Raw genomic sequence first — 27,590 nt, forward strand, 5'->3', positions numbered from 1 at the left:
GGGCCACGCATCTCACAGCCAGGCCATGCATCTCACGGGTCCCCTCCCAGCACAGTGTTCCCAGGCAGAGCGCAGCTGTGTTGGCCCGCCCTCCGTCTCCCCCTACTGGCACTCCACCAAGATGCCAGGGACATCAGGAAGCAGGCAGATGAGAGTCTTAAACTAAGCCGGCTTCCCAGAAGGAATTATGCCTAGTCTCTGCCGTCACCGTGGGGCGCCTCCTGGCCAGGCCAACCCTGAACCCCAGCTGGGTAGGACCTACATCCGTCTGAAAGCCCCTGTTGTGCCAGAGTGGTGAGAGTGACCTGGGTTGCCTCAAGGGCGGATCACCCACAGGACAGCCCCCCACACCTCGCACTGAATCTGTCTGCTCCCCTTGGGAGTTCCCTGAACTGCCGAGGGTTTCAGTGAGAACCAGAATAATAGTGACAGTGGTGACAGGGACAGCCATGCCAAGCTCCCTGTGAGAGCACCTCACGTGCACTTTTGCATCTGGCCTTCACTCTCAGGCAGGTACTATTGCCCCATTTTAGAGAGGAAAAAGTCGAGGCTCAGAGAAGGACAATTGGCTTTGCTGAGATCACAGGGCTGGGATCTAGTTTCTCACCCAGGGCTGCATATCACAATCACCCGGGGCACCACTCAGGCCTGCCTGACCCCCTGCGTGACTGAGCACAACCAGATCAACCTGGGGTCCCCTGATGCTGAGGCTGGAGGAGACCTTGGGGTGCCTCCCTATCCCCCACTACTTTATGGTCATAAGGAAGGGGCAAGGAAAGGAGAGGGCTTGCCTGAGCAATGGATGGAGGTAGTAATAGAGAAACTTGGCATAAAGAGGACCTATGTCACCTCTAAGTCTTCATACTCGGGGAGGGTGGAGGGCAGAGGGCCTGCCACAGAAGCCAGGGGCACTGTGGCAGCCGTGGATACATACTGCAGTGGGCAAAAGGAACACACGGCAGCAGCCTCATGCCCTGACCATGGTGGCCATGGGTACCTACCACAGTGGCCACGGGGTGGCCATAGGGACCTACCACAGCAGCCACTGGGAAGAGGTAGGGGTGGTTGCAACACTTCTTCAGATCCATCATGATGTTGAGCAGCGACACCTGGTTCCCACCCCCCTTGGAGTTGAGTGCCTCGAAGTTCCGCGTGAGGATGAACTTGTAGTACTTCCTGCAGCAGGGCGAGGAGGGGAGGAGAGGCGGTCTGGACACCAGGGCACAACAGTCCCTGAGAGAACACTCTGCTCTGCAGGGAGGCCAGGGGCTTCCAGCCAGCACAATTTACAGGAGACCAGGGGAGGCCTGGAGTCACCCAGCAAGTTACTGGGGACAGTGCAAGAACTCGGGCAGCCCCAACCCTAACCACTGAACAGGTCAAAGAAATGTGTGCAAAAAGCAAGTCAAGTCCTCAGTGGGGCCAGAGAGCCTTCCCACCACCCTGGGAAGCAGTGCAGGAAGGTCAGGTCAGACCTGGGGGAAGACAAGCCCAGGGGGAGATGAGGCCCACTGCTCTGTGGTGGGGCCCCAATGGGCCAGACATCCACTCACTTCTGCATCTGGCTCAGCTCCACACGAACGATCAGCTCAGTCTTGGCTGGCATGTTCTTGAAGACATCAGCCTTGAGCCGCCTCAGCATGTGTGGCCCTAGCAGGTCATGCAGCTTCTTGATCTGGTCTTCCTTGGAGATATCGGCAAACTCCTCCAGGAAGCCCTCCAGATTGCTGCAAGAAAGAATGGGGATAAGAGCCAGGAGCAGGGGACTGAAGCAGGCCAAAGCCCTCTGCAGAAGGAGCCAGGACTGGGGTTGGGGGGACCAGAGGGCCATAGGGCAGGCCGGTTGGCTGCTGGGCCTGGGAGCCCTAGGTGTCCATCTAAGTCAGGGCCCCCCCCACCCCCAACGCCCCAGCACTGCTCTCTCAGCTACATAGGATATGTTCCTCTCCTCAAAGCTATCCTGGACATGAAGGCTCTAGAACGCTTACCCATATTACAGAAAAGGAAACTGAGCCTGAGGGGGGCCCAAGGTTGTATGGTCCAGCCTGCCCTCCAATCTATCCTTCCAATTCCAAAGTCAGCACTGTCTACCCTGAGCCCCTGCATTCTGAGCCGGAAAATGAGGTAAGTGAAGACAGGGAGGCCAAGGAAGGAGACCCCAGAATTCCCAATGGCCACAGGTTTGCCCCTATATCCAATGCCACCCCCAATGTTCTGTGCCCATCTCTGCACCCATGTGGTCACTTGGGTTTCCATGGAGAGGAAGGAACAAGCCTGGGCATGGGGGTAAGGAGGAGAGCCCCAAAGGACTCGCAGGTTCTCCTCGAGGAACAGTCACCATGTCCCCTGAGCACCTGCCAACCCCGCGGCCCCTCCCGCACAGGTCATTCAGGGCAGGCCTTGCTCACGCTCCCATTCTACTGATGAGGAAGCCAAGTTCCAGCAAGCAGCTGGGGTGCCGCCATCAGACACTCCCGCTCCTTCCCTGGCTGCCCATTTGCCCGGCCCCCCGACCCGGCCCCCCAGCTCACTTGAATCTCTCTGGAGTCAGGAAGTTGAGCAGGTGAAAGAGCTCCTCCAGGTTGTTTTGAAGGGGGGTCCCCGTCAGCAGCAGCTTGTAATCGATCTTGTAGCTGTTTAAGACTCTGAAGAACTTTGAGGGGAAGGAGGCTGGTCAGGAGGCATGGGGCAGCCAGCTGGCCCACCAGGGGGTGGGTGGGGGCTCCAGGGGCCAGCAGCCAGCACCACCTACCTTGGACTGGTTGTTCTTAAGCCGGTGGGCCTCGTCCACCACGAGGCAGGCCCACTCAATGGAGCCCAGGATGGCCTGGTCGATGGTGATGAGCTCATAGGAGGTGAGCAGGACGTGAAATTTGATCTGCACTTCTTTCTGGAGGGGAAGAAGAGCATCTGGGAGGGGAGCAGATAGGGTCTCCAGAGACCGGGAGGCATACGGGAAGGGTGGCAGGACCCCCGAGGGCCCAGAGAAGCCCTGGGACTGAGAGGATGGGCAGAGGGTTAAGCTGAGACCCAGGCACCGCTCCCCGAGCAAAGGAAACACTGCCATTGAGGGGCAGCCAGGAAGATGAGCCTGTGCTCATCCTCACAGGTCACTCCGCTACGCCCCCTCTGTCCCTATGTATGGCCCGTGGGGTCTCAGGCTGGGCAAGCACCCCCAGGCTCCCATGGCCCATGGATGGCTTGAGCCAGGATTCTAACAGAGAAGTGGCCCTGCATTTGAGGCTAAACGCTCTGCAGGTACTGACTTGAAATTCCTAGTAATTATATCATTGAATTGGTGTTTCATAAGGGGAGGCCGACGGGACAGTAGAGCCTCCAGTGGCCAGGCCTCTGCCCAGCAAACACCAACACCTCAAGCCCCTCGTGGAGGCCAGGTCCGGGCATGGGGGGCACTCACCCTGAGGGTAGCCCCATGTTGAGGGAACATGACATTAAACAGCCAATAAAAACCACATCCTGGGGAGAGAGAGGGACCACGGGACACAGGGAAAAGCTGTTTCCTGCACTAGAACCAGGGGCCATGGATCTTCATTCTTCACTGGGCCCCACAAAGGAAGGAGCCCGTCCTGGCTCTCCCTGTGACCAGCGTCCCTGTGGGAAGGGGCCTGAGATGGGCAGAGGGGCATCTCTGGGTTTGCAGACCCTGCCCTTCTGATCTAGACCTCAGTCAAGTTCATCAATCTCCAGAGCCTCAGTCTCCCATCTGGTAAAAAGGGCACAATCCTGTGTATGTGAGGAATGCCACGAGAATCCAAAGAGCACAGGTTGTTCTTCACAGAATGACACAAAGTCCCCCCAGGATCCAACAGAGCCACTTCTGGGGACAGACCCGAAAGGCCCCAAAGAAGTGGAACAGGGATCTGAACAAATATTGGCACATCCACGTTTCACAAGAACTGAAACGTGGAAACAACCCAAGCATCTGTGGACAAATGAGTGAATACAGATTTCAAAATGCGGTCTGTTCACACAGTGGAACGTTATTCGGCCTTAAGAAGGGAGGGCATCCAGCCCCGTGTGACCATGGATGAGGATGATATTACGCTCGGCAAGGGAAGCCAAACACAGAAAAGCATATACTGCACAATCCTACGCGAAGGAGGTATGGAGAGTCGTCAAGGTTAGAGAGGGAGGAAGCTGGGTGGGTGCCAGGGGCTGGGCAGGCAGAGGCGTTACTGCTTGCTGGAGACCAAGTTTGGGTTTTGCAAGATGACAAAGTTCTGGAGGTACATGCTGTGATGGCTGCATGAAAAAGTGAGTGTACTGGGCAGCCCAGGTGGCTCAGCAGTTTAGCGCCGCCTTCGGTCCAGGGCGTGATCCTGGAGACCCAGGATCAAGTCCTGCATCGGGCTCCCTGCATGGAGCCTGCTTCTCCCTTTGCCTGTGTATCTGCCCCCCCCCTTCTCTGTCTCTCATGAATAAATAAATTAAAGATTTTAAAAATAAAAAAAAAGTGAGTGTACTTAGTGGCCCTAATGACAACACTCCAAAATGGTTATGATGGTAAATTTTGTGATTGTGTATTTTACCACAATTTTTTATTCTTTAAAAGATTTGTTTTTTATAAAGATTTTATTCATTTATTTGAGAGAGAGAGAGAGAGAGATCAGAGCAGGAGAGAGGGGCAGAGGGGCTCAAATCCCAGGACCCAAGGATCGTGACCTGAGCTGAAGGCAAACGCTTCACCAACTGAGCCACCCAGGCACCCATTTACTTATTGGAGAGAGGTAGGGAGAGCATGCGGTGGGGAGGGGCAGAGGGAGAGGAAGAGGGAGAGAAACCCAAGTAGACTCCATGCTAAGGCAGAGCCTGACGTGGGGCTCAACCTCATGACCCTGAGATCATGACCTGAGCTGAAACCAAGAGTCAGATGCTTAACTGACTGAGCCACCCAGGGACCCCTATTATACCACAATTTTTTTAAAAAAGAAAAGAGATGAGTCTGCAGCATGCCCAGCACATCACAGGACCCCAGCGTGAGCTCAGGAGAGGTTTCTGCGACTTACTGGCCCACAGGCCCATCAGTTGACCCCTTTGGGGTCACTGAGTGATCCCCTCATTCAACAAATAGTTACTGGGCATCCCCCGGGGTCATAGCTGTTCCACGGTGCTGGAGCAAGCTGGGGTGAGAACCCCCGGGGTTCCTGGGAGGTGACTGCCAGCCCCGAGCGCCACAGCTAAGGTCAGTGCTAACATGAGTTGAGGCCTACCACGTGCCGTGCACTGTCCCAAGTGCTCCTCAAAGTGAGTCTGAGGAGCAGAGGCATCCGTATCTCCTGAGACTTTGTCACACATGTGGCGTCTCAGGCCCCACCCCAGAGTGGCTGGATCAGAACCCGCCCTTCAACCCCCAGTGACACAATCAAGTCTGAGAGACCCTGCCTAGCTCATTCAGTGAACCCTTCACAACCCTGTGGGCAGATCTCTTAGCTCATCTTGGTGAGAAGAATCTGAAGCACAGAGAGGTCACACAGCTGGTGTGCCAGGTTGAATCATGTCCCCCCCTCCCCCCCAGAATACATGTCTACCCTGTACCTCAGAATGTGCCCCTTTTAGGAGCTACGGTCTTTGCAGGTATAATCAGTTGAGATGAGACCATCTGGACCAGGGTGGGTCCTGAATCCAGTATGAGTGGCACCTCTATAGACACTGATAGTATGAGGGGCGGCCCTGTGCCCAGAGGCAGAGATGGGAGTGATGTAGTCATGAGCCAAGGAACGCCAACAGGCAGCAGAAGCCAGAGCAGGCGGGACGGATCCTCCCCTAGTGCCTTCAGAGAGAGCACAATTGTGCCAACACCCTGATTTCAGATTTCCAGCCCCGAGAACCAGGAGAAAGTAAGTTTCTGTTGTTTTCAGCCCTCTTTCCGGTGCTTTGTTACAGTGGCCCTAGGATACTGACACGGCTCGGAACTCTGCCTGGAGAGCAGCCCTTGGCCAGCCACAGGCCTGCACGGGCAGGCGCCTGAGCTGAGGGACTCCTGCCCAGATGCAGCATGTTGATGGTACCAGGGGCGGACCAGGAGCCTCTCCAGGGTCCCCCTGGGGCTAAGGGACACTCACCTTCATGCGAAACACCTTCTTCCCACTCCGAATGGCATTGTCCTCAAAAGAAAACTCATTCTCTCGGATCACGGAGCGGCTCTCCTTGTCCCCCGTGTAAGTGACCACATAGAAGTCGGGTGCCCACATCTCGAACTCACGCTCCCAGTTGATGATGGTGGACAGGGGAGCACTGACCAGATAGGGCCCCTTGGAGTGCCCCTGGAGACAGGCAGATGGATGCAGTGAGGCTGACCACCTGTGGCCAGTGCTGCCCCCCTGCCCCCAGGGATCCCTGCCCCTGCCCACACACCTCCTTGTACAGAGAGTAGAGGAAGACAATGGTCTGCACGGTCTTGCCCAGCCCCATCTCGTCAGCCAGGATGGTGTCAGTGCCCTGGGCCCAGGAGAAGCGTAACCAGTTGAGGCCCTCCAGCTGGTACGGGTGCAGCGTGCCACCCGTCGAGTCAATGTACCAGGGCTGCTTGTCAAACTTGACCGTGGGCTACAGAGGAGGAGAGAGGTCCAGATACTCCCTGAATCTGGGGCACAAGAGCCCAGCCCCGGGCTTGGCACACACTATTCCCCTGCCTGGAATTCTATCCTCACTCTTCTCAAGCCTGCCTACTCATGCATCCTTCAGGTCTTGGCTGGAACACTCCCAGTCTGGCTTAGGTGTTCCCATGTCCTCCTGTGGCCGCCCTGTACATTTCCAATGGGGTGGTTTCCTGATTGTTGGGTTCTCTGACTTTGAGCCCAGGTTGCAGTCACCATACTTGTCCTGTTCACCACTGCCTCCCAAGCCCTACATGGTACCTGGGACCTGGTGGACACTTGGTCAACATTTGTTTGGTGCATGCCTGAGTGCTTCTTTCCCTTGATCCTAAACATCACTCTCTGTCTCCTCTATCCTGCAGCTCAAGGCTGCCTCCCCCATGAAGTCCTCTAGATGTTCCAGGCCCATGTGCCTTCCCCTGGCATCCCCCAGTTCCAGGCTGAACCCCCAAGTTCTGTGTGTACCCGCCATGGGCCCGGGGGAGATGAACACTTCTTGAAATGGGGCCAAAGTCCTTGTTCCAACAGCTGGCAGACACCCCAGAGAAGTCTGCTGAATGAATAAAGGTCAACCTTCCACACCCTGATGGGCTCAGAGCCGGGGTAAGGCAAGCTGGGGAGGGTCTCCTCTCCCAGGAAAGCTAAGAATAGTGCGGAATTACAGATCAGCTGCAGTGCTCCTGAAATTGATTAAAACGCTGGGAATTAGCTCCTTTAAAGTAATGTGAACATGTGTGCTGAGCAGAGACCATTTGCCCCCCACTTTGTTCAAATTCACAGGAAGCCAGGCCTCTGTGCCCTGGGAGGTACCCCTCTGCATCAGGCTGGGGGCCCTAGATCCTGGGGTGGAGCTCGCCCTGGTGGGACAGGGCTGGGTCTTCATCACCTTGTCCCGTCCGCTGCCCGGCTTAAATGGACTGAACCCAAGGGCACCCAGCGCACCACATCCATAGAACATGCCAGCCTCCAAGGCCCAGCCTGGGGCAGCAGGACCCGGCAACCCCAGCCACTGCCCCCTCCCTGCTCACATCCACAATGGGTGTGTCTGGCGGTTTCTCCTGTTTATCGTCCTTGAGCTTCTTGCCTTTCTTGACCAGCCTCTTGGGCAGCCTGGCGTCCTCACCCAGCATCAGCTCCCTGAGAAAGAAAAGGGCAGGCAGATGAGCCAAGCTCAGGCCAGCAGGAGGCAGCAGCCTGGGGATAGCCCGGTGGCCGGTATACCTGTGGCCCCAGTAGGCCTGCTTCAGGTTGTCATAGTAGGGGATGTCAATGTCGTCAATCTCCCAGGTACACTGGTCATAGGGCAAGTCCTTCCACTTGATCAGGTAATGCACGTCCCCCTTCTTGTCGAAGCTGCAACACAGCACATGGGTGGTAGGGGAGGGGTGGGCTGGTGGCCTGGGTGGGGGTATAGGGAGTCTGGGAGGGTACCTCACAGGATGCCCTAGGGATCATGAGCCCAGCCAAGAGGAAAGCACCAGGGCAGTGACTCTAGAGAAGTGAAGCGGCTTGCCTGAGGCCACACAGTGAGTACCAGGGATGAGAATATGGGGTGAGTGGCAGAGCTGGAGAGGGACAGGGGACAGGCCACACTCACAGAGGAGTAGAGAGCCTGAGACACTTCCAACCTCCATCATAGTGGCCAATCCTATCAGGGCAGGGGGTCTGAATTGGACAGTCCTCTCCCCTGACCAGAGGCCTTTGTATTTTTTTTTTTTAAGATTTTATTTATTTGTCAGAGAGAGAGAGAAAGAACATAAGCGGGAGAAGCAGCAGCCAGAGGGAGAAGCAGGCTCCCCGCTGAGCAAGGAGTCCAAGGCAGAACTTGATCCCAGGGTCTTGGATCATGACCCAAGCAGAAGGCAGATGCCTAGCCGACAAAGCCACCCAGGCACCCCAGGCCTTTGTATTTCAACTTAAAAAATTCAAAGGACCAGAGCCATGCCCATCCTGGTCCCATCTCTGCAAAGTAGGTGAGGTGACCTCTTCTGAAACCCCCTGGGAACACGGGGACCTGAAGACCAAGCTAACAGCATGGAAGGGGGACTCCAGAGAAGCAAGCTGCCCTTCAGCTTGATTCCAGCTGCTGGGAGAGTGCTCGAAGCCTCCCACCCAACCTGAGCTGAGTGGGTACCCAAGCTTGGGCTGGGGTCAGGAGAGCCAGGACTCCATCAAAAAAGCTGTGGCTGCTGCAAGCCAGGGTACCATTAAGGGAAAAACCAATCCCCCATCACCATGGAAACTGACGGTTGGGTTTTTTTTTTTTAATAAATATTTAGTCATTACTCAGACTTGGGGTAAAAAATGTAGGAAAAATTCACCTGCCCTGCCTTAAAGGCAGGGAGGAAGATTGCCACGAATGTTTTTAAAGTGGAATTTAATAAAGGTTAAAAACTGCAGGTCAGTTCAGTGGGAGGCTTAGGTTTGCATAGGATCTAACCTTCTTTACAGGAGTCATTCTCAGAGTGCCTGGGCAGCTCAGGTCATGATCTCAGGGTCCTGGGATCAAGCCCCAAATCAGACTCCACTCTCAGTGGGGAGTCTGCTTATCTCTCTCTCTGCCCCTCCCCTCACTTGCGCTCTCTCTCTTTCTCTCTCTCTCTCTCTCTGTCTCTCAAATAAATAAATAAAATCTTTTTAAAAAATGAACTGTTCTAAGTGAGGGCTGGGGATAGGAAGAGGGCACTCCTGCCTACCTTCTTCCTGAAAGCTGCTCTAGCAGGTGCTGGCACGTGCCTCTGGCCCTCACAACAGCCCTGGGGGGCACTCCCGTGATCCCACTTCACAGGAGAAACACAGAAGCACAGTGCCCAGGAAATGGGGAGCCAGGATTAGAACCTGGGTCTGGCTCAGGTTAACTTCTGCACTGCCCAACTACCACTGCTCAGGACGCCTCTGGTTGGCTGGACCCTGAGCCCCTCCAGGGCAGAGCTCATTAGCCACTGCCAGTTCTCAAGCACCTGAGCTCAAGAATCAGCAAGAGCTCCCACTGCTCCCCAAACCAAAGCCAAACTCAAGGGATCCACAGGCTTCCTGCCCTGGTCTCTATCCAGCTTTCCGCAGCCTCTGATCACTCTCACCTGGGGCATTTCCAGATTACTCAACCAAGAGTTGCTTCAGGGCACTGGAGTTTGGAATAGTGGCCAAGAAAGGAAATCCTACCATCATAACTCATTAGGTTCAAATCCCAGCTCCACCACCCCTTGGCTGTGTGACTTTGGGCAAGAGACTTAACCTTGCTGTGCCTGTTGGCACATCCATAAAAGGGATAGAAATAAAACATCTACCTGTCGAGGTAGATAGTGCTCAGTAGTGTTAGCTGTTGTCATAAAGGAGGATCAATTGCATATACACCCCTAGACTTGAGGCCACCTTGGAGCCCAGGACCCTACTGCAGGAGCACAAGCATCCTGACCCACTGATGGTCCCACTCTGTACAAGCATCACAGGCTGTTCATCAAGTTGCCCTTTATATACATGACTTTGGAACTGTACTCCCACCGTGAACATGACATGTGTCCACATGTGACAACATGTGTACACAAACAGATTTATGTGCATATGGCACCCCCTCCAGTGGGGCAGTCAAACTGTTGACAGAGGGGGCCCACCATCTCCTCTTCCTGCCCCCGCTGCACCCACATACAGTCCTGTGCCCACTCCACAGGGTACAGGAGCTGGTGTGTCCCCGACCTGCAGGCACCTCATTGGGCACCCACCTGTGGTTCAGGATGCGGTGAATCATCATCCACTCAGGCTTGATGCCATAGCGGTAGAAGCGCTCCTCCATCTTGGCATAGAGAGGGTCCTTGTTCTTCCTTTTCTCACTTTTGCCATCCTCATCACCGGAGCCGTAGTCAAAGGGTGGTGGCTCGTCCATGTCATTCTTTCTTTGGTAGTTGCGATACATCACCGTGTGGTATAACTCCAGCTGCTTGCAGAGGGGCAGAGGTCACAGGAGACACAGGGTCTGTGGCCCCCCTATGTCCCTGACCCAGCTCCCCTTGCCGGGTCCCCAGCAGGACAACCTTACCTTTAGCCTCCCCCTCCCTGCCTCCCAATAATGCCCTGTACTCGGTGCTAGCCAACACCTTTCAGGACAGAAGCCTTAGCACAGCCACACCTGCCCAGGGGGTAAGGGGGCCTCACCTGTAACTCTTTCACCCAGGAGCAGTGCCAGTAGGAGAGCCCAGCCCACTTGACAAAGAACTCTCTCTCCGGAATGCCCTCCAGGGGCTTGGGTGGGGGGACACCAGGCTCCACGTCGGGCCCTGGTAGCCCCACCATGAAGGGGGCAGGGGGCTCCGTCCACCTCCAGTGTAGGATCCGCTGGACTTTGCCCTTCAGCGGGGGGCACTGTGAACAGAGGGGAGTCCCTAAGTTTAGGGTTTAGCCAAGGGGCCCCACCCTGAGGCTCTGGTGACATCAGGTTGTCACATGGCTCTCTCCAACAAGCCTCCCTGCTCCCTAAGTCAGCACCACCGTGACTCCATGATACTGCCCTGTCCTCGGGAGCCTGCACATGCTGCACACACAGGAGATGGGCAACATGGGTGTGTGCACACACATGCACACGGACACACGCGCCCACACCAGAAGCCCAGATGCACACAGAATAACAGCACTGGCCACATGACCTCCCAGGATCCAGAGGGCAGGCATCCCAGCACTGGGGGTGGGCCTGGGGGACAATTCAGAGCATGAAGCCCTCAAATCCATACAGAGACTGGGGGCAAGGTGGGAGGTGCCACTCTCTCCCTGCCTCCTGCCCTCTCATAACCCCCAGCCTTTGGGACAGAAGCCAGGTGCAGGAGGGCCTGAGGGGGCAGTTATGCTGTGTGCGGCTTGAGACAAGTCACTTGACCTCCCTGAGCCTCAGTTCTGTCATCTAAAAATGGGAATAACCAAAAAAATAAAAAATAATAATAATAAAAATAAAAATGGGAATAACCAAGGCCTATACTGAGAAACTTGGAAAGCCGTAGAGAGATGCCCAAGGAGCAGCAGCTGTGCTGGGAGTGGGGTGGGAGGGTCATCACCACCTGTTTCTTCATTACGGCTCAGAGAAAACTGTGTCTGGGTCTCCAGACGAAAGGATCTCGGTGAATCGGTGAGATGGTGGGCGGGACTCCAGGGGGCGGGGCTCGCGGTGGGCGGGGTCTTGGCGAGGGGGCGGACCAGCGCTGGTGGGGACCGGTCCGGCAAAGACCCGGCCCTCCTGGCAAGGCTCCGTGGGTGGGCGTGGCCTAGCCCTACGGAGGCGGAGCCTTGGCGGGCAGGGCCCAGAGGGCGGGGCGGGACCTGTAACGTCACGGCCGTGGTGGGCGTGGCCCAGCCCCGTGGAAGCCAGGCCTTTGTGGGCAGAGCCCGCTGGGGGCGGGGCACTGGGGCGGGGCGGGGCACTGGGGGCGGGGCACTGGGGCGGGGCGGGGCACTGGGGGCGGGGCACTGGGGCGGGGAGGGGCGGGCGTAACACTCACAGTACAGCGCGGGCAGAGCCATTCACCGTTTGGGATCTCGGGCAGCGGCGGGTTGAGGCAGTGCAGGTGGTAGGAGGAGGGGCACGCGTCGCAGCAGAGCAGCTCGCCGCCGTCCTTGCACACGCGGCAGAACTCCATGTGGTCGTCCTCCTCCTCCTCGCAGCCGCCCTCCTCCTCATCGTCGTCGTCGTCCTTTGGCTCCCACTGGATCCCCTCCTTCTCCTGGAGGGGAGAATCGGGGTGCAGGCACCTCGGGCCGGCCCGGCACCCCCCTGCACGGTGCAACTCGCTCCCTCCCTCCCGCAGCCCCTCTTCCCATCCCGCACCTCCCCGCGGACTGCGCGATGGGGGCCAGGCCCCAGGACCTCTGCCCGTGACTTACGCAGTGGGGACAGCTCCACTTGCCCTCGGGAGCCTTCTCCAGCTCTGGGTCAAGGCAGACGAGGTGGTAGGCCCGCGGGCAGGTGTCACACAGGATGATCTCCCCACCCTGCTGGCACACCTCACAGTAGTCCTGGTGGTCGGTCTCGTAGCCATCACCATCGTCAACTGGGAAGGGGCAGAGTGGTAGTGGCAGGCCTGGTCCCCACTCCCAGTGCCCAACCAATCTCCACCCCCAGCTGGACCCACACAGGTAGGTGTTTAATAGACGTTGGATGAATGGATGGTGGATGGACAGGCGGGGTGAACAAATGCCTGAGGAAAGGCTGAGGGAATAGAGGGGTGGGAGAGAGGGGTAGAAGATAGATAAAAGGGAGGGAGGGAAGAGGAGGGAGAGGATAAGGAATAGAGGGTGAATGGTGCAGGAGGTTAAGAAGCACTTCCTTCTCCAGTGCCCCCTTTGCTAGTGCAAATGCCCCAGGGGGCCTACAACAAAAGTGTCTGATCTAACCTCACTGGGACAAGACCCCTCTGACCACAGTGACCGATGGGGTGAGGAAGCACAGGTGAACTGCCTGGCCAAGGCCAGGAAAGGATGAGGCATGAGGATGCCCCCCCCCTGCTAACCCAGGGTGGGGCTCTGCAACCCCCCTCCACCAGGACAGCCATGGAACCCCCTCCCCCGAAAGTCCTACTCCTCTTCTTCTTGCGCCGCCTCTTGCTCTTCTTCCCCAGGGCAGTGGAGCCCTCAGAGCGCACAGAGGAGCTATGGATGCTGGCACTGTCCAAGTCCGACTCCTCCCGCTCATCTTCCTCGCTCTGCAGGGGTAGGGGAGGGCCTGGTGAGCCTAGAGCCTGCCCTGGGGGCCCGTCCCCAAGGGCCTCACCGGCCTGGACACAGGTTGGGGTAGGGTAGGGCATGGTCAGGGCTCCAGAGGCACAGTGTTCTCTGTGGTTAGTCTCTGACTAGAAATCCTGAAGCCCCACCCACCAGTCCAGCCTGCTGTCCTACCACCTTCCCCAAGCCCTTCCCTTCAGCCCTCAGACACAACTCACATTTTCCATACCTCTCCCCTGGGTCTGCTCTCCACCCTGCCAAACTCCTACTCATCCCTCAAAGGAAAGCCCTAAGGATACCTCCTCCAAGGAGTCTTCCCAGCTCTCTCCTTAACTGGACCTGTTGCACAGCCTGTGTGCCAGGTCTGGTCTGTCCCATCTGCCTATCCCTCCCAATGTATCTCCTAAACACCCTCCAGACTGTGAACATCTCTGGAGGAGGGCCCACCATGGCTGAGCAGAAAGCCTTAGCACATGGAAATGTGCTCAACAAATATTTGCTGAGCTGAGCTGCACCACCAGCTCCAGGCTGTCCTACCTGCTGCTCTGTACTCCCCTCTAGAGCAGCTAAACTCAAGTCCTGTCATTTGCCTCTACCAAGAGACTGAGAAATGGCTTCCAACTCTGCCCCTCTACAGAGGTAGGGCAAGGTGTGGGAAACAGGTGCCCTGTGGGGGTGGAGGTAGGGCATGTATGCCCCCCCCCATAGAGAAGGGAGGCCCAAAGGCTCAGATGGGGACTTAGGGTTAGTCTGAACCTGGTGCCAGAGCTGGCCGTGGAAGGGCAAGGGAGGGTCCAGAACCCCAGCCCAGCCAGTTCCTGCCTACATGCCACCTTCCTGGGGTCCAGCCTCCCAGCAGACCTGGGCATGCAGGCCTCATCAGAACTCTCAAGGGCCAGTTGACTCTCCTAACTGCTACCCAGATGGAGCAGAGGCAGAACTGAGCCCCCAGCCCAGCAGGGCAGACAGGGAGCTCCCCTCCAGAGTCCTGGTTCAGGACAGTGGACTAACAGCCCTGCATTCCAATCACCATGCCTTCACCTCGCACACATGTGCACAAGCACACTCACACACATGCAGAATGTATTGAAGGTTGCTTACACAGCCACACACACAGCCAAGTACCTGTGGTCTCGCTGTCTCTCACACTCACACATCCCAGCATACCCTATCACACATTCATATATTTACACACTCACACATTACACACATTTACACACTCACATGCCCATAAATCCACACACACATTCCAGCCGTCCTTCTCTCTTTCTCTCTCTCTCTCTTTCACACACACATACACACACACACACACATACACACACACACACACACACACTCACCGAGGAGCCTTTCTTCCTCTTGTTGCTGATCCCTCCAAAGCGGAACTTGAGCCCTGCGACCTTTCTCCCCTTTCCCTTTTTCTTTGCATCCTTGGAACCTTTGATCTTCTTTCTCACTCCCGGACCTGAAAAGTGACAGTGGATAATCTGCACCTGCCATGGCTTGCTCACCCAGTGCCATGATTACAGTCAGCCCCTACAACCCACCCCCAGGACTCCATAAGAGAAGGGTCCTTCTGCTGCCACCCCTCTCCAAGTGAGAAGGCTGAGGCTCAGAGCCATGAAATCCTTGCATAAAAGTGACATAGCAAGTAACGGGGATCCAGAAAACAAGCCCTGCTCAATCTCTGCTCTGGCCACCACTGCCCCTGTTCCATGAATGGCAGGAATGCCAGCCATCTTGGGAACAGCCCCATCCTGTCCCCTCTCCCCAGAAAGAAGCCATGGGCCCCTGTGGCCAGCAGGGCTACCAAGAGTACACTTACCCCCTGTGGTCCATACCTGGGCCCAGGGCAAGAAGCCCTTTCCCTGGTTGCCAGGTTATCCCCAGGCCCAGGCAACACTGACACCACTCAACACTGCCCCATCTGTGCCAATGACCCACAGCAAACACCAGCTCCTGGGTGGCCAGCAGGGTTGAGGCTGTTTTTATGGAGCCGGCCACAGGAAAATTAGCCACCTGGGTAGTAATGACCCCTTGGCAGCCTCTCCCACTGGGCTGAGCAGGGAAGGTGGGGCTCTGGAGGCAGGTGGCCTTGCTCCAGGGCCTCCTCCAGCCGTATCACACACAGATGGGGCTAGGAACCCAGCTGTAACCTCCGTGGCGCCATGGAAAATCTATTTCAATTTTTCAAGCTCTGAATGGGCAGCTCAGAATCAATAGCTCGGTGGCTGGAGCCCAAGAGGAAATGAGAAAGCAAGGCAGGCTGGAGAGGCCCAGGATGGAGGACAGTGACGAAGGAGAAGAGGAGCAGACTCAACTCCATGTCTCTCTGCCCTCCGGGCCCTTGCAGAGACCTGGAAAAAGGGGCCCATTATTCTAGAAACCAAAGCTCCTTGGGGCTGAAACAATGGGTTCCTAGAGCCCCTTCGGCCCCCCATCAAAATCCAGTCAGAGCCCCAGAAGGGCTGAGCCACCAGCGACCCCATGTTGGAGAGCCCTGGGCCTGATGCCAGTCTCAACCCCGATGGGACCAGAAATCCTCCAGTGAGGGAAGGCCCCTCCCCTGGGAACTTGAAATCATAGAGAGCCTCTGCTGTCCCTGTTCTTCCCCCAGACACCAGATATCCACCACTGAGTCTGATTTTGTTTCTGGACCTCCTTCCGGGCTTCCCAGGGAAGCCAGCCTTGACCATGACCACACTCATACCCATCCATGACCCCAGGGGCTGGGCACTCAGATAAGAGGTGTCAACAGGCTAACCCTGGGATACCTTCTCAAGCTCAAGAATCCCCAGACTTCCAGGAACATGGGGAGTCTCCCTCTCCCTTCCTCCAGGCCAAGTCGGAGGGGTCCAGGTGCACAAGTCCCAATGCTCTGAGCGCAGCATCTCCTCTGCTTCACCCCAGCCCCAAAAGGGAAGCAGATGGAAGCTACCATGCCACAAGATAGCTGAGAAAGGGTGAGTGGGTCCAAGGTCGGTCAAGGCCCTGGGTCTCTGGTCAAGGCTACTTCAGTTGTCCCAGTTGCCCGAGGCTAGAGGGTCTAGGGTGGGACTCTGCCAGCAGGGGGTGCCCACCCACCCACAGCCTTACCCTTGCCCTCCTTGGTCTTGGCCTTGCGGATGGGTACAGGCTGGGGTGGCTGCTGAGGGCTGATGGCCAGCGGAGGGGCGATGGTGACTGTCTCCACAGCCGCAGCCACTGCCGCTGCAGCTGCTGCTGCTGAGCTCCCCTTGAAAGGGTTGTTGGCGCTGAACTCCCGCCACTTGGCACCCAGAACAGTCATCATTTTGGACATGGGGATCTTTGGGTTCTTCTTGGCGATGAGCGGCCTGTGTGGGGTGAAGGCATTGCTGTGGAGGGCATGAGACACCCCCCCAATGCAATGACCTAGGCACCCCCTCCTCTCCCACACTTAGGGTAAGAAGCCCCTAGGCTGGGAAAACCAGGCAGAAAGCAAGACAGGGCGCAAGGGAGAAGATACAGCTTGAGAGTCCAGTCTACCCCGAAACACTCCTGATTCCCTGTTTATGCAGTTGGCGATCTGTTTCCAGACCCTGTACCCCCTGAGGGACCAGAGGGAAAGGCCTGCCATGGACCACTGGGTGTCCGACCCCATTTCTTCCAGCCAAAGGGGCCAGGTGCACAAGTCCCAAAGCTCCAAGCATACCATCTCCTCTGCTTCATGCCAGCCCCAAAAGGGAAGCAGATGGAAACTCTGTGCCACAAGACAGAACTAAAAGAGGCCACGAGAGCTTAAGGCCCTGAGGATTGACCAGGACCACCACCCTGGGGTTCAGGGCCAACAAGAGAAAGCAGGGACATCTATTAAAATGAAAGGGCTCCTGCCCTTCTTGCCAGCTCTGCCCAGGGGTGGTGTCAGCCTGATGGCCCCCCTGCACCCCAAGAGCCCAGGGCTCTGTCCCCCGACCTGCGGTTCCCATGGACGCCTGGCCACAGTGGCTGGCAGTGCGGCCCACCTGAGGAACTGGCTGAAGGCCTTGTAGTTGGTCAGCGTATGGTAGTCAGCCTCGGAGAACAGGTACTCCACGTCATCCAGGCCCCACTCAGCCATGAGCTGCCCTGAGGACTTGGGCTCCTAGGGACACCCAGGCCAGAGGGGGGGTCAGAGCAGGGTCCTTCTAACCTGCGCCCCCACCCAGGCAGAATGGGTGGGAAGACTGTGTGCACTTCCTACCCACCCTCTGCCTTCCAACCCACCTGCCCCTTGATTGGGGGGGGGACACAGCTCAGGCACTGACTCATGATGGGGTGCAGGGCCAAGCCTGGGGTTTCGTGTAGGGGGCTTTAGGGTGTGGCTATGTGCACACCAGGGCAGAAAAAGTAACAGAACTCTCTCTGGAAGGAATATGTTCTGGGAATTGGAGCACCACGACAGAACAGCAGCCTATAGGGCTAGTCTAAAGGGCAGCTGCCCCTGGGTAGCTAGCATGCCTCAGGTAGCCCTTCAACCCTGCTAGGGAGAAATGAGGCTGCCTCTGGATGTCCCCCAGTAGGTCACACGTGGACCCCATGAAATGACAGACTGCTCTCCTGCTTCCAGGGCCAGGAAGGCAGGCCCCAGCCAGGGTAGGGGCATGGGACAAGAGCCCAGCTGAAGGCAGACATGTGAAAGGGTTCCTTGGCTATTGCTTCACTTTCCAGATGGGGCACCACGGCCCAAGGAGGTGAGGGACCTCCCCACAAGGGCACATAGTGAGCTCTCCAGACAGCCAGGCTAGCTGAGTCTGGATGGGGGTTAGGTGCTAGCCATGAGCTTGGGCTCTGGAGCCAGACGGACACGGCTCTACAGACTGGCAGTGAGAAGTGGGCAAGCTGCTTCACCTCTCCAAGCCTATTTCCCCAGCGGTAGACCAGGGTGACAGCACCTACTCCCTCTTCCCCCAACAGGTCAGCACATGTGCTGGGAGCAGGCCCTACCCCATCTCGCAGGGTTCAGAGTAGCCCAACCCCCCCACCCACCCACTTAGCCAACCGGCGCAGGTCACACCCCAGCCCAGTAACTGGCCCAGGTGGGAGTGAGTCCAGGGCCGGTGGGGGAGGGCGGGGGGTTGTCCCCATAGGGACCTCGGGCCTGCTTTCCCAGCTGCCGGACAGGGCCGTGGGTGGACAAGAAGCCCACTCTCAGGCACAAGGGTGCCTGGCCCCAGCCCGGAGCTGACCCTCCAGAGGCAGGGTTGAGGGATGTGAAGAAACAGGCCCAAGGAACACCCCAAGCTGGAAGCCCCCTGGCCTCTGCACTCCTGGGACACCCATTCAACAGACCGCATCACTACCTAAGCCCCTCAGAGCTGGGCTCTCCGCTCCACAACAGGAGGCCACCTGGGAGGTACACTCAGCCTCCCTCCATCCCAAGACCTGAGAACCAGATCTGCCTGCCCAGCGAAGCAGCGAGGCTTGGAACCTGCTTCCCAGTACCCTGTTCTCTATGACAGTTCAGGGGTGTGCCCGTGTGGGACACCCTCCCATGGCCCCTAGTCCCCATGACACACAGCCATTCCTGGAGGCACCTGAGACCTTGCTCCCAGCAGGAAGCAGAGCAGCGTGAGCAGGTGACACTGCCACAGGAGAACCCTGGATCCTGCCCACAAGTTCATCCTACAAGCTGTCAGGCCTCAGCTCTTATCAGTCACAGATGACTCACAACACACCTGCTGGCTAATGAAACCCCTCTGGGTTTTGGGACAGCAGGGTGCTTCCTAACTCCAGCCACTGACAGCCACCATTCCTGCCTCACCAGGCAGTACTGATATTCACAGAGACCTTATCTCTAAATACAAGGCTAGCCCAAACTGAGCTTGCGTACCATGCCCAAGGAACGAAGGAAGCAGAGTGCTCTGTCGAGGACATGCTGACATCTGCCACAGCCCAAGAGCTGGGCCCAGGGCCCAGCCCAGCCCCTCCCGGAGGAACCCTGAACTGGCTTCTGAGACTTGAGGGATTCACATCATCCTGCACACTCACAGAAAAGCCACATCCCCCCCAGGGAGAGCCGCAGGCCAATCCATAGCTGCCCTGACTCGTGCTCACTGGGACACCCTCTTGGATGCCCACATGGCCAGAAATTCAAGATACATGCTGAGTAACCAAGTTCCCCTTCTACCATAAGCAGAACTGGCTGGCCGCTTCTTGCTGGCAGAGGCTCCATTGGCTGGTTTATTTTCCCAAAGTGCTCCAAGGGAAAGGCTCCTGACACAAAACTTGAGCCAGAACACCACTCTCCTCAGAAAGAGTTGTGCGCTTCAGTAGAAGAGCAGAAAATGCATCAGCGTCCATGAGAGGCCATTCACTTCCCTCCCAAACCCTGAAATGTCACCCATCGTTATTTCAAAAGCATCTCCAGGACTTGGTGCACAGTTTTCTTCAACACTTGTGTCCAACCTCTACGCACATCCTCACACACTCACACCCACAGGCCCACCTGCCCCCAAACCCCCCACCACACACACACACCCGTGGGGAGGGCGCTCCAGCCCTTTGCTCACAGGGGCTCAGAAGGCAGAGAACCGACCTGAAGCCTCAGCCCATCTAGGCAGGGCTGTCCTGCTGGAGCCCAGGCCCCCTGGCCAGCCAGGCCTCAGAGGTTACCTTTAGACACCCATCATCATTATCATCCTCATCATCATCCTTCCTTTTCCGCTTGGCTTTCTTCTCCTTCTTGTCCTTGAGCTTTTTTTTCTTCTTTTTATTGGGGGAGTAGTCACTGCCTTCACTCTCTGACTTCTCTTCCAGATCATCTTCATTTTCCGACAGCTCATCATTGCTCCCCTAGAAGAGAGAGGAAGATGGTAAGGGCAACAGAGGCCCAAAGAAAACCCAGAGTCCTGGGCAGCAGGACTCTCCTCAGCAGCCCCTGACACTGTCACTTGGCCCAGGCTTCCCACTCGGCTAGTTCAGTGTCCTGCTGCTCACAGCTCAACACAAGCCCAGCTACAGGGGCTGCCCCAAGGCAGCACTGGACAAGGGTCCTGTCCTCAGTGCCAGGGCCATAGCACCTGGTGGAGTGTGAGGTGAGACAAGGCCCTGGTGAAGTCAGACTTCCCCCTGGGCAAGTTCAGTGCTGCCTGCCCTGACTGCCCCAGGGTGAGGCTCAGGCTCTGCTTCAATCAGAATCAGATTTCTACGGACTTTAGGATTTTAACAAGTGTTGCTGGAGAGGACTGGGACCCAGGAATTCACACTGAACCCAATGTCCAGAGCCAAAACCCAAAGGGCACGGGAAAAATCCTGGGGAAATGGTGGGTGAAGAGCCGGGGGTGTGAGCTAGCACCCAACCTCTGTGTGCGTGTGCACCCAATGGAGCTGCATGTGTCAAACGAAACCTGTAATTAATGTAGAGCACATGTCCCAGTTCCATCTGTCTGTGGACTCTCCAGAAGCTGTGATGGCACGAGCCCACCTTCTCTACCACCCCCACCCTGGCCGCTTCCTCTCCAGAGGAGACAAGGTAATTTAGGCAGCTCTTAAGCTTGGCTTCCTTGATTTAGTTTTCCCGTCTGTACAGGCAGCAAATGGCCCATTTATATGGAGATAAGGGCGTTCACAGCCAGAGCATCCCCACCAGAAAGGCACTGTCCCTCGGAGGAGGCTGTTTGTTTACTCTCCGCCTTTCCAGATGCAAGTGGACTGGCAAAGCCCTTGCCAACCCCCTCCTGGCTGGGGTCTGTGGGAGAGGCTGGGCACTGAGGCTCCAGTTACCAGCATGGGGCTTGGCATTTTTGAGCTGGTTGTTTACTGTTTTCAAGGTGAGCAAAGAGAGTCATGGAAAAGATGGAGAACTGGAGAGGTGGAAAATGAGCTCAAGACACCACTGGGGGGGCAGAAGGCTGAAGAGGAGGTGGGGACGGGGCAGGATGAGGGAGGAGAAGGAGAAGAGCTGACAAGAGAAGGGAAGAGGGCAGCAGGTCTGTCTGGAGGCTCCTGGGAGGGCCCCAGCAGATCTCTGCCCCTTCCAGGCACACTGTAAAGAGCTGAGAGTCTTTCCCCAGGAGGGAGGCTCTTCCGGAGATGCAGCTGGAAAAGGACTCCCCCACAGGCTCCCTGCACTTCCCAACTGTCTCCCACTGGGCTCTCTGCTCCCAAACCTTTTATGCTCATTAAGCCGCTGAGTCAGTGCACTGGCCGGAGGCTGGCAGAAAGCAGAGCCTCTGCGCTTTTCCGGAACTGGGTGTTTCCCGGAATACTGACTCGCTGTGCAGGGGCCCCAGGGGTGAAGACGGTCCTGGCTGCTGCCAGAACCTGCATGGGGCAGGACAGCTTATCGAGCACTCCTGCTCCCAAGGCAGGGCAATGCAATGCCAATGCAGAGCCATGGGGACACAGCTCCCAGCTCTGCCACAGTCCTCTAGGGAGGCAGGGGTCAGACAGGGACATCTATTTACCCCGAGGGTGTAAAGTTCGGCCAGTTTCAAGAGACCACCCTTCAAGAGACCTGAGAGACAGGCACTACCCCAGGCCTCACCCCAGCAAAGGTAAGGATGGGAAAAGGAGGCTGCCAAGAATTTCAGCACCTCGGACAGAGGCTGTGGGGCGGCCGGAGGGAGGGGCATGGGCTGGCCCTGTAGCTGCCCTGGGGTGGACACCACACTTCAGACCGGGAATGAGGCAGGAAGACCCATGCCTGATATCCACTCAGCTAAGAGTCGAGTGGCCCGACCGTGGGTCCTGGGGCTCCCTGGGGAGTCTACAAGACACAGAATGCCTCAGAGCTCTGTCCTTTGCTATCCTGGAACTAGGCAAGTCACTAGGGTCTGACCTCAGCCTCCTCATCTGTGAAATGAGGATTTGACAAAGGGTGACAAGAGGCACAAAGGAGATGGTGTGAGAGGAGGCCGCAAACATTTTGAAATGGGAGAGACCCAACCACCCATGACCCCAACTCTTCCTGGAAGGCAAAGATGTGGGCCAGATGACAGACAAGGACATCACTAGTTTCACCCTTCTTGTTTCTGCCAGTCAGAACCAGGCTAAGCCAAGTACAGAGTGAGTGCCCACAGCTGGGCGACACTTACAGGGCAGCTGGGCAACCTGATGCCAGCAGAAAAGGCTGTTGTGGCAAACACCTGAGGGAGGGTTGACCTGGCCATCTGATGGGAAGAAGGTATTGCCACACTCCAAGTGCAGGAGAGATGAGGAGCAGCCAGCACAGTTCCAAATGCAGGGCCCAGAGGGAGCTGGAGGGAGGGAAGGAGGGAGAGGGGAAGGCACCGCCAGCAGATTTCAATGTCTGTGTGTCTCCACAGACGACACACAGCTTGTTGCCTTCTGGCGAAATGCCCCAAGCTGAGCACTGCCAGAGGGCTGGCCCTGGTCCACTCCAGGGTTAAGTGGCAGAGCAGGAGAGGTGGAACGAGTTAGAGCTATGGCAGGGCACATCTGCCGGTCCACAGTGCCTCAGTGGCCCCCTGGGTGATGGCAGTGGTGGCAGCCCCTTGTTTTAGGGAAAGGAGAGACTTCTCCCTGCACCAGAGAAAGCCTTGTAGGAAAGAAAACTCTGATTCCCCAGTTCTCCCAACTCACCACCTATTCCTTGATCCTTCCCAGGCAGTGCCTTCTCCACTCACCAAATGGAAGTTCACACTGCCTGGGCACGCCCCCACCTGCACCCCGATCTCATCCAAGCCCTCCTGACTGCTCAGGGTGGGGTGTGGTGCTGGCTGAGGAAGGAGGTGCAGGACACGTCTTTGGAGACTGGTTTCCCACTGGCATAAGTCTGTATCCACAGCATTATCTCTGCATCCAGCTGTTTGGACCCTTCAAGATCTGGGCCTCCTTTTTTCTTCCCCCCAAATCTTTCCTTGCAAAAAAAGGGGCAAGAGGAAGGGCAGCAAGTGGTTCTGAAAACAACACGAAGAGGAGTGACCCAGGAGCAGGACCTGAGGGATGTGGCACCAGCCAGAGGCAAGAAGGAAAGAATGGCTAAGAAGCAGGGGTAGACCAGTATCTTGGAACTTACAGAAGGGGTTTTGAGCCAAGTCTTGTTCAAGGGAGGAGACACAGGCATGGAGCGATAACGTCCTAATAAAGCCCTAAAGCAACCTCAGCCCCAAGCCACACCAGAGGCTATGAACACGAATCGGGGCTTTGACCTTGATGCTGTCCTTTGGGCTACGATGATGTCCTTTGGGTTACCTTTGGGTTACCGTAGCCCCAGGCATGACTACAGGGGAGGAGGCGCCTGGTGGCAGGAGTCTTAGTGGACTCCGAGTCCCCAGCAGAATCCATCTGCTGAAACACCACACCCAGACTGCATGTGTGGGGAGCTGGGGGTGAACAGGAGGGCTCTCTGCCCTGACCCCCGGCCCACTGAGGCCACACCATGCCACCTGTGCAGGCCACGGGAACCCCCAGTGGGCAGTCCCCACTCGCCCTTCCTCCTCTCCAGCTCTGCAGATGCCTGGATGCCTTTTATCCGGGCCTCCATCTCCCGCCTCTCCCTTCCTTCTGCACCCAGCGCTCAACACACACCACATCTCTCGCTCAACACACACCACATCTCTCGATAAAGGCGGCATTTACACTCAAAAGGGAGGATTCAGAGAGTTGGTCATTCTCAATTTGGGGTCCTTCAAGATTGAGAGGGAAAAAGAAAGAATGAAATATGAGCCTTCCCATTCACGAGTGTTATAAACAGTTATAATTTAGCACTGAATAATTGGTTGCTATGGTAACCGCTGCAGTACAGGTTGAAATCATTTCTCCCTCCTGCGCTGGGCCTGACAAGGAGCTTCATCTACATATGCTCAGGTTCTGGCTGCAGCCCGGTTGTTTTATGTAAATCACGATCCACGACTTGTGGCCTATCCCCCCTCCCCCCCACCCCCCTACCCCGCCTCAACTCCCACCCCTGCCAAAAGAAAAAAAACCTGAGGCCCCTCTTCTGCCTCCACCCACCACCTAATCTTGGGTACCGCCTAATCTTGGGGCCACCTAGTCAGAGCTGAAGCGAGCACAGGGTGAAATCCCCCTCCCCATGTCCTAGGGACCCAGGTGGCTGGGTGGGGGGCATGTGGGGCCAAGATGCTGCTCTCTGGCTATAGCCTGCTCCAGATCCTCTAAGATTTGACAGCTGGCCAAGCCAAGCTGGGAGTACAGGGGAGGGGGTGGCCATGACCTCGGGGTCACCTTGGGGGCCTGCCAGGCAGCACCCACCCGTCGTCATCTGCAGGCCTCCCATCCACACAGCCCTCCACCCCTAGTGAAAAGCAGAAGGAAGAAGAGATGGTGAGCAAGTGAGGAGAGGGTTATGACTGGGGGTTTGGAAACCAGGCTGGATGGGGAGGAGAAATGGGGAGGAGGAGGGAAGAGAGTGAGGGAGCAAGAGGTGGGTGAGGCAGAGGCCAAGCTCTGGCCAGAACAGCAGAGGGAGACACAGAAACACAGGGCCCAGAAAAACACAGATATAGGTAGGTCCAGGGGAAGAAGGGAGGGATGAGACCTGAGTGAGCCCAGCACAGGGTAGGGGAGAGGTAAGCACCAGCACCCCCAGGTTTGGACACCAGTGGCCTTCCCAGATGCTGAATACGTGCCCTCTGCCCCAGCCTCAACAGTGCAGACACTGCCCACCTCTAGCCTCCTTCCTGGCCAGAGCAGGGTGGGGGAATCCTGCTGCACTCTGTGCCCAGGAAGGAGAGAGAAAATTCAGCCCTGCCTGGGGCACCACTGGTGGTCCTACATCTGCATTTGGGAACTGGACAGACCCAGCCTGAAGGCCTGAGACCAAAGACCAGAGAGAGCACTGGGCCTCCTGTCCGGGTCCAGTGCCTGTGAAAACAGCTGCCAGAGAGAAAATGCTGAGGAGGAGCGGGGGGGTGGGGGGGGTGGGCAAAGCTCCTGCCCTTGGCATGGCACACGAGCACCACCCCTTCTCTGCCCACAACATCCACAGAGCCTCAGGTCTTGGGGGGTGGGGACATGTCCATGCCTCAACCAGGAGGTCTGTCCCTGCATTCCAGGATCCTGCCAGTCCCAAACCATCTACGTTCTGTGGCATAAAGATAAATGACCTTGGAGCATCCTGCTTAAGAGGTCAGGGCATTTCAGATCCAACCCACAAAGGACACGCTGCTTTTGGCATCTTGCACTCAAATCCAGCTGAGATCTTTCTCCACAGGCCTAGACAGAGCAGCCGAGACCCCTTGGAGCCCTGACCCACCCGCCAGCTGGCCCGACCCCAGCAGGGCACCCCACGCACCTCTTTCTTCTTCCGCTTCCCTTTGGACCTGTTCTCCTTGAGCTTCTTGGATTTCTTCTTCTTGGGAAGGCCCACCGGCTCCTCAGGGAAATAGTCATCAAAGCCTCCAAGGCCACCATCTTCTTCTTCTGGAGGAGTCAGAGTGGGAGGGGATTACTCTGTGCTCCCCTCGGGGAGCCCCCAGAGACACAAAGGCAGAGGCAGGGCCCAGAGGGTCAGCCAGCTCCACAGGCATCCACCTGCCACCTCGATTGCCACCCCTTCCCAGCAGACAGTGCCTCTGCCTGCCCCAGCCTCCTCCCAAGCCCTCAGAGCCACCAGACCAGACCCAATGAGCAGAGTCCCATATCAGGTGGGCTGTGTCACAAGTCCCCACTTCTCTAGACCTTTCCTCTCCTCACTGTAAAATGGACAATAACCACCCACCCTGATAAGATAGAGCTCAGCAACAATGTTCTGAGCAAAAATGAGCAGCTAATTAAGAATCCTCATTGGCATGACTCCCCCAGGGCGGAAGCAGCCCCACAGAGTCATGAAGCCATCTCTGGGTGGCTCCAGGGAGGGGTCAGGGCCTATTTCCGCCCTCTGCCCATGGTGTGGCTGGGAAATGGCCTGTGAATGCAAGGCTAATGGGGATGCACGGGTCACATCACCTCAGGACCACCTAGAGCCACAAGCAAGGTCCTTGAGGGCTTTGGAGGGAGATCAAGGAAGAGGATGCCAGGTTCCCCCTTAATGAGGATCAGAGACCACATTGCCTCTCCTGCCCAAACCCGCACACACACCCACACGGTACACGCACCCCCAGTCACACATGCAGGATGCCAAACCCATTCCGGCTGGGCACCCTGGAAGATGTGAAATTCAGAGAGATGCTGCATCCGCCACACGTGGGTTTTCCAAAAGCAGCCACGATTTCCGAGCTCCTCTCCCTCCTCCATGAATTTAAAAGGCCAAGAGGGGAGCGGGACAGGTGTGAGTGTGCAGCTGGCTTCAAGCTTCATGTTACTCCCCCCTCCAAAAAGGAGGGGGCTTGACATGTGGCCCTGGGGCCTAGCTCCCACTCAGGAAATCAGAAATGAGAAAGGGCAGCCAGCCCTGAGTTCCTGGGGGTGGGGGTGGTGTTAGATGAGGAAGAAGGGGAGAGTGGGGAGGGTCCTCCAGAGCAGAGATCCATCCAGAAGAAAGCCACCAAACCTCCCAGGTCCACGAAAGGGGCCCATCAGAGATCAGCGCTCCATGCCAGCCAGGGGCCCTGAGCACCCACAGTCAGGCTGTCCTACCCCATGCCCCTGCACCCAGGGGAGCAAAGAGAAGAACCAACTGGGGATCCACCCCCACAGGGATGGAGGGGACACACAACAGGGAATCTCAGCCTGATTGGGTGTGCCACCCTGTGCCCCTGAGGAGGGTGCCCAGGAGACCTTCACTGGGGAAGGGCGCAGTGTCCCCACTGAATCAAGTTAAAAGAAACAAAGCTCCCATCACCCTCCCCAGGAAGCCTACCACCACATATCGTGGTCAATGATCATGTGAGCTGCACATCACAGTGCAGACATCCCCGGACATACATGGACACACCTGTCCTCCAAACAGGGCCCCTCACCCCCCCCCTGCCTTGGACCCCTGTCCCCTAGAGTCCCCCAGGTCCTGTGGCTCCCATCGCCACCCTCTGGGTGCAGCTAGAGGGCGCTGGTGACTCCAGTGGCCAAGTGCAAGGCCTCCTACCCTAGTGCCTTACAGGGCTGGTCCCTACCGGGGGCAGGTGCAGGCTGCACCACTGTCTGGGCACCCCTCGGTCCTGAGGCCCCCTCTAGCAGGGCCGGGTCGCCGTATTATAGAGCCCTCCCCCACCAGGAGTCCATGGAGGAAGGCAGCAGGGCACGCCGGAGCCCCAGAGCACTCCCCATCCTCCTGGGCAAACATAGGTATGGAGAGAGACTCCCTGCAAGACTGGGAGCTGCTGCAGAGAAGGTGGCCAGAGTGCTGGCTGTCCCCAGAGGGCCAACTCCATGGTCCTGGCTGGCACAGGGGGACACAGCTGCCAGGGCTTGGCC

The 27,590-nt window shown here is 57.1% G+C and overlaps 1 protein-coding gene across 2 annotated transcripts in view; it reads right to left on the minus strand.

Moving 5' to 3' along the window:
- The window catches only part of CHD5 (chromodomain helicase DNA binding protein 5), a 61,158-nt gene that overhangs the window by 25,959 nt on the left and 7,609 nt on the right, over positions 1-27,590 (minus strand). For both annotated transcript variants that reach the window (XM_072731106.1, XM_072731105.1), the window contains exons 2-19: positions 25,534-25,661; positions 19,929-20,108; positions 17,300-17,418; positions 16,413-16,651; positions 14,657-14,781; positions 13,174-13,297; positions 12,480-12,646; positions 12,098-12,319; positions 10,767-10,973; positions 10,337-10,548; positions 7,839-7,970; positions 7,646-7,754; positions 6,376-6,567; positions 6,084-6,284; positions 2,753-2,890; positions 2,532-2,653; positions 1,554-1,727; positions 1,035-1,176 (exon numbers count right to left, since the gene is read on the minus strand). In XM_072731106.1, the coding sequence (XP_072587207.1) occupies positions 1,035-1,176; positions 1,554-1,727; positions 2,532-2,653; positions 2,753-2,890; positions 6,084-6,284; positions 6,376-6,567; positions 7,646-7,754; positions 7,839-7,970; positions 10,337-10,548; positions 10,767-10,973; positions 12,098-12,319; positions 12,480-12,646; positions 13,174-13,297; positions 14,657-14,781; positions 16,413-16,651; positions 17,300-17,418; positions 19,929-20,108; positions 25,534-25,661 (2,933 nt within the window). The remainder of the gene's footprint in view (positions 1-1,034; positions 1,177-1,553; positions 1,728-2,531; positions 2,654-2,752; positions 2,891-6,083; positions 6,285-6,375; positions 6,568-7,645; positions 7,755-7,838; positions 7,971-10,336; positions 10,549-10,766; positions 10,974-12,097; positions 12,320-12,479; positions 12,647-13,173; positions 13,298-14,656; positions 14,782-16,412; positions 16,652-17,299; positions 17,419-19,928; positions 20,109-25,533; positions 25,662-27,590) is intronic.

The sequence above is a fragment of the Vulpes vulpes genome, chromosome 12 (assembly GCF_048418805.1).
Source record: "Vulpes vulpes isolate BD-2025 chromosome 12, VulVul3, whole genome shotgun sequence".
NCBI lineage: Eukaryota > Metazoa > Chordata > Mammalia > Carnivora > Canidae > Vulpes > Vulpes vulpes.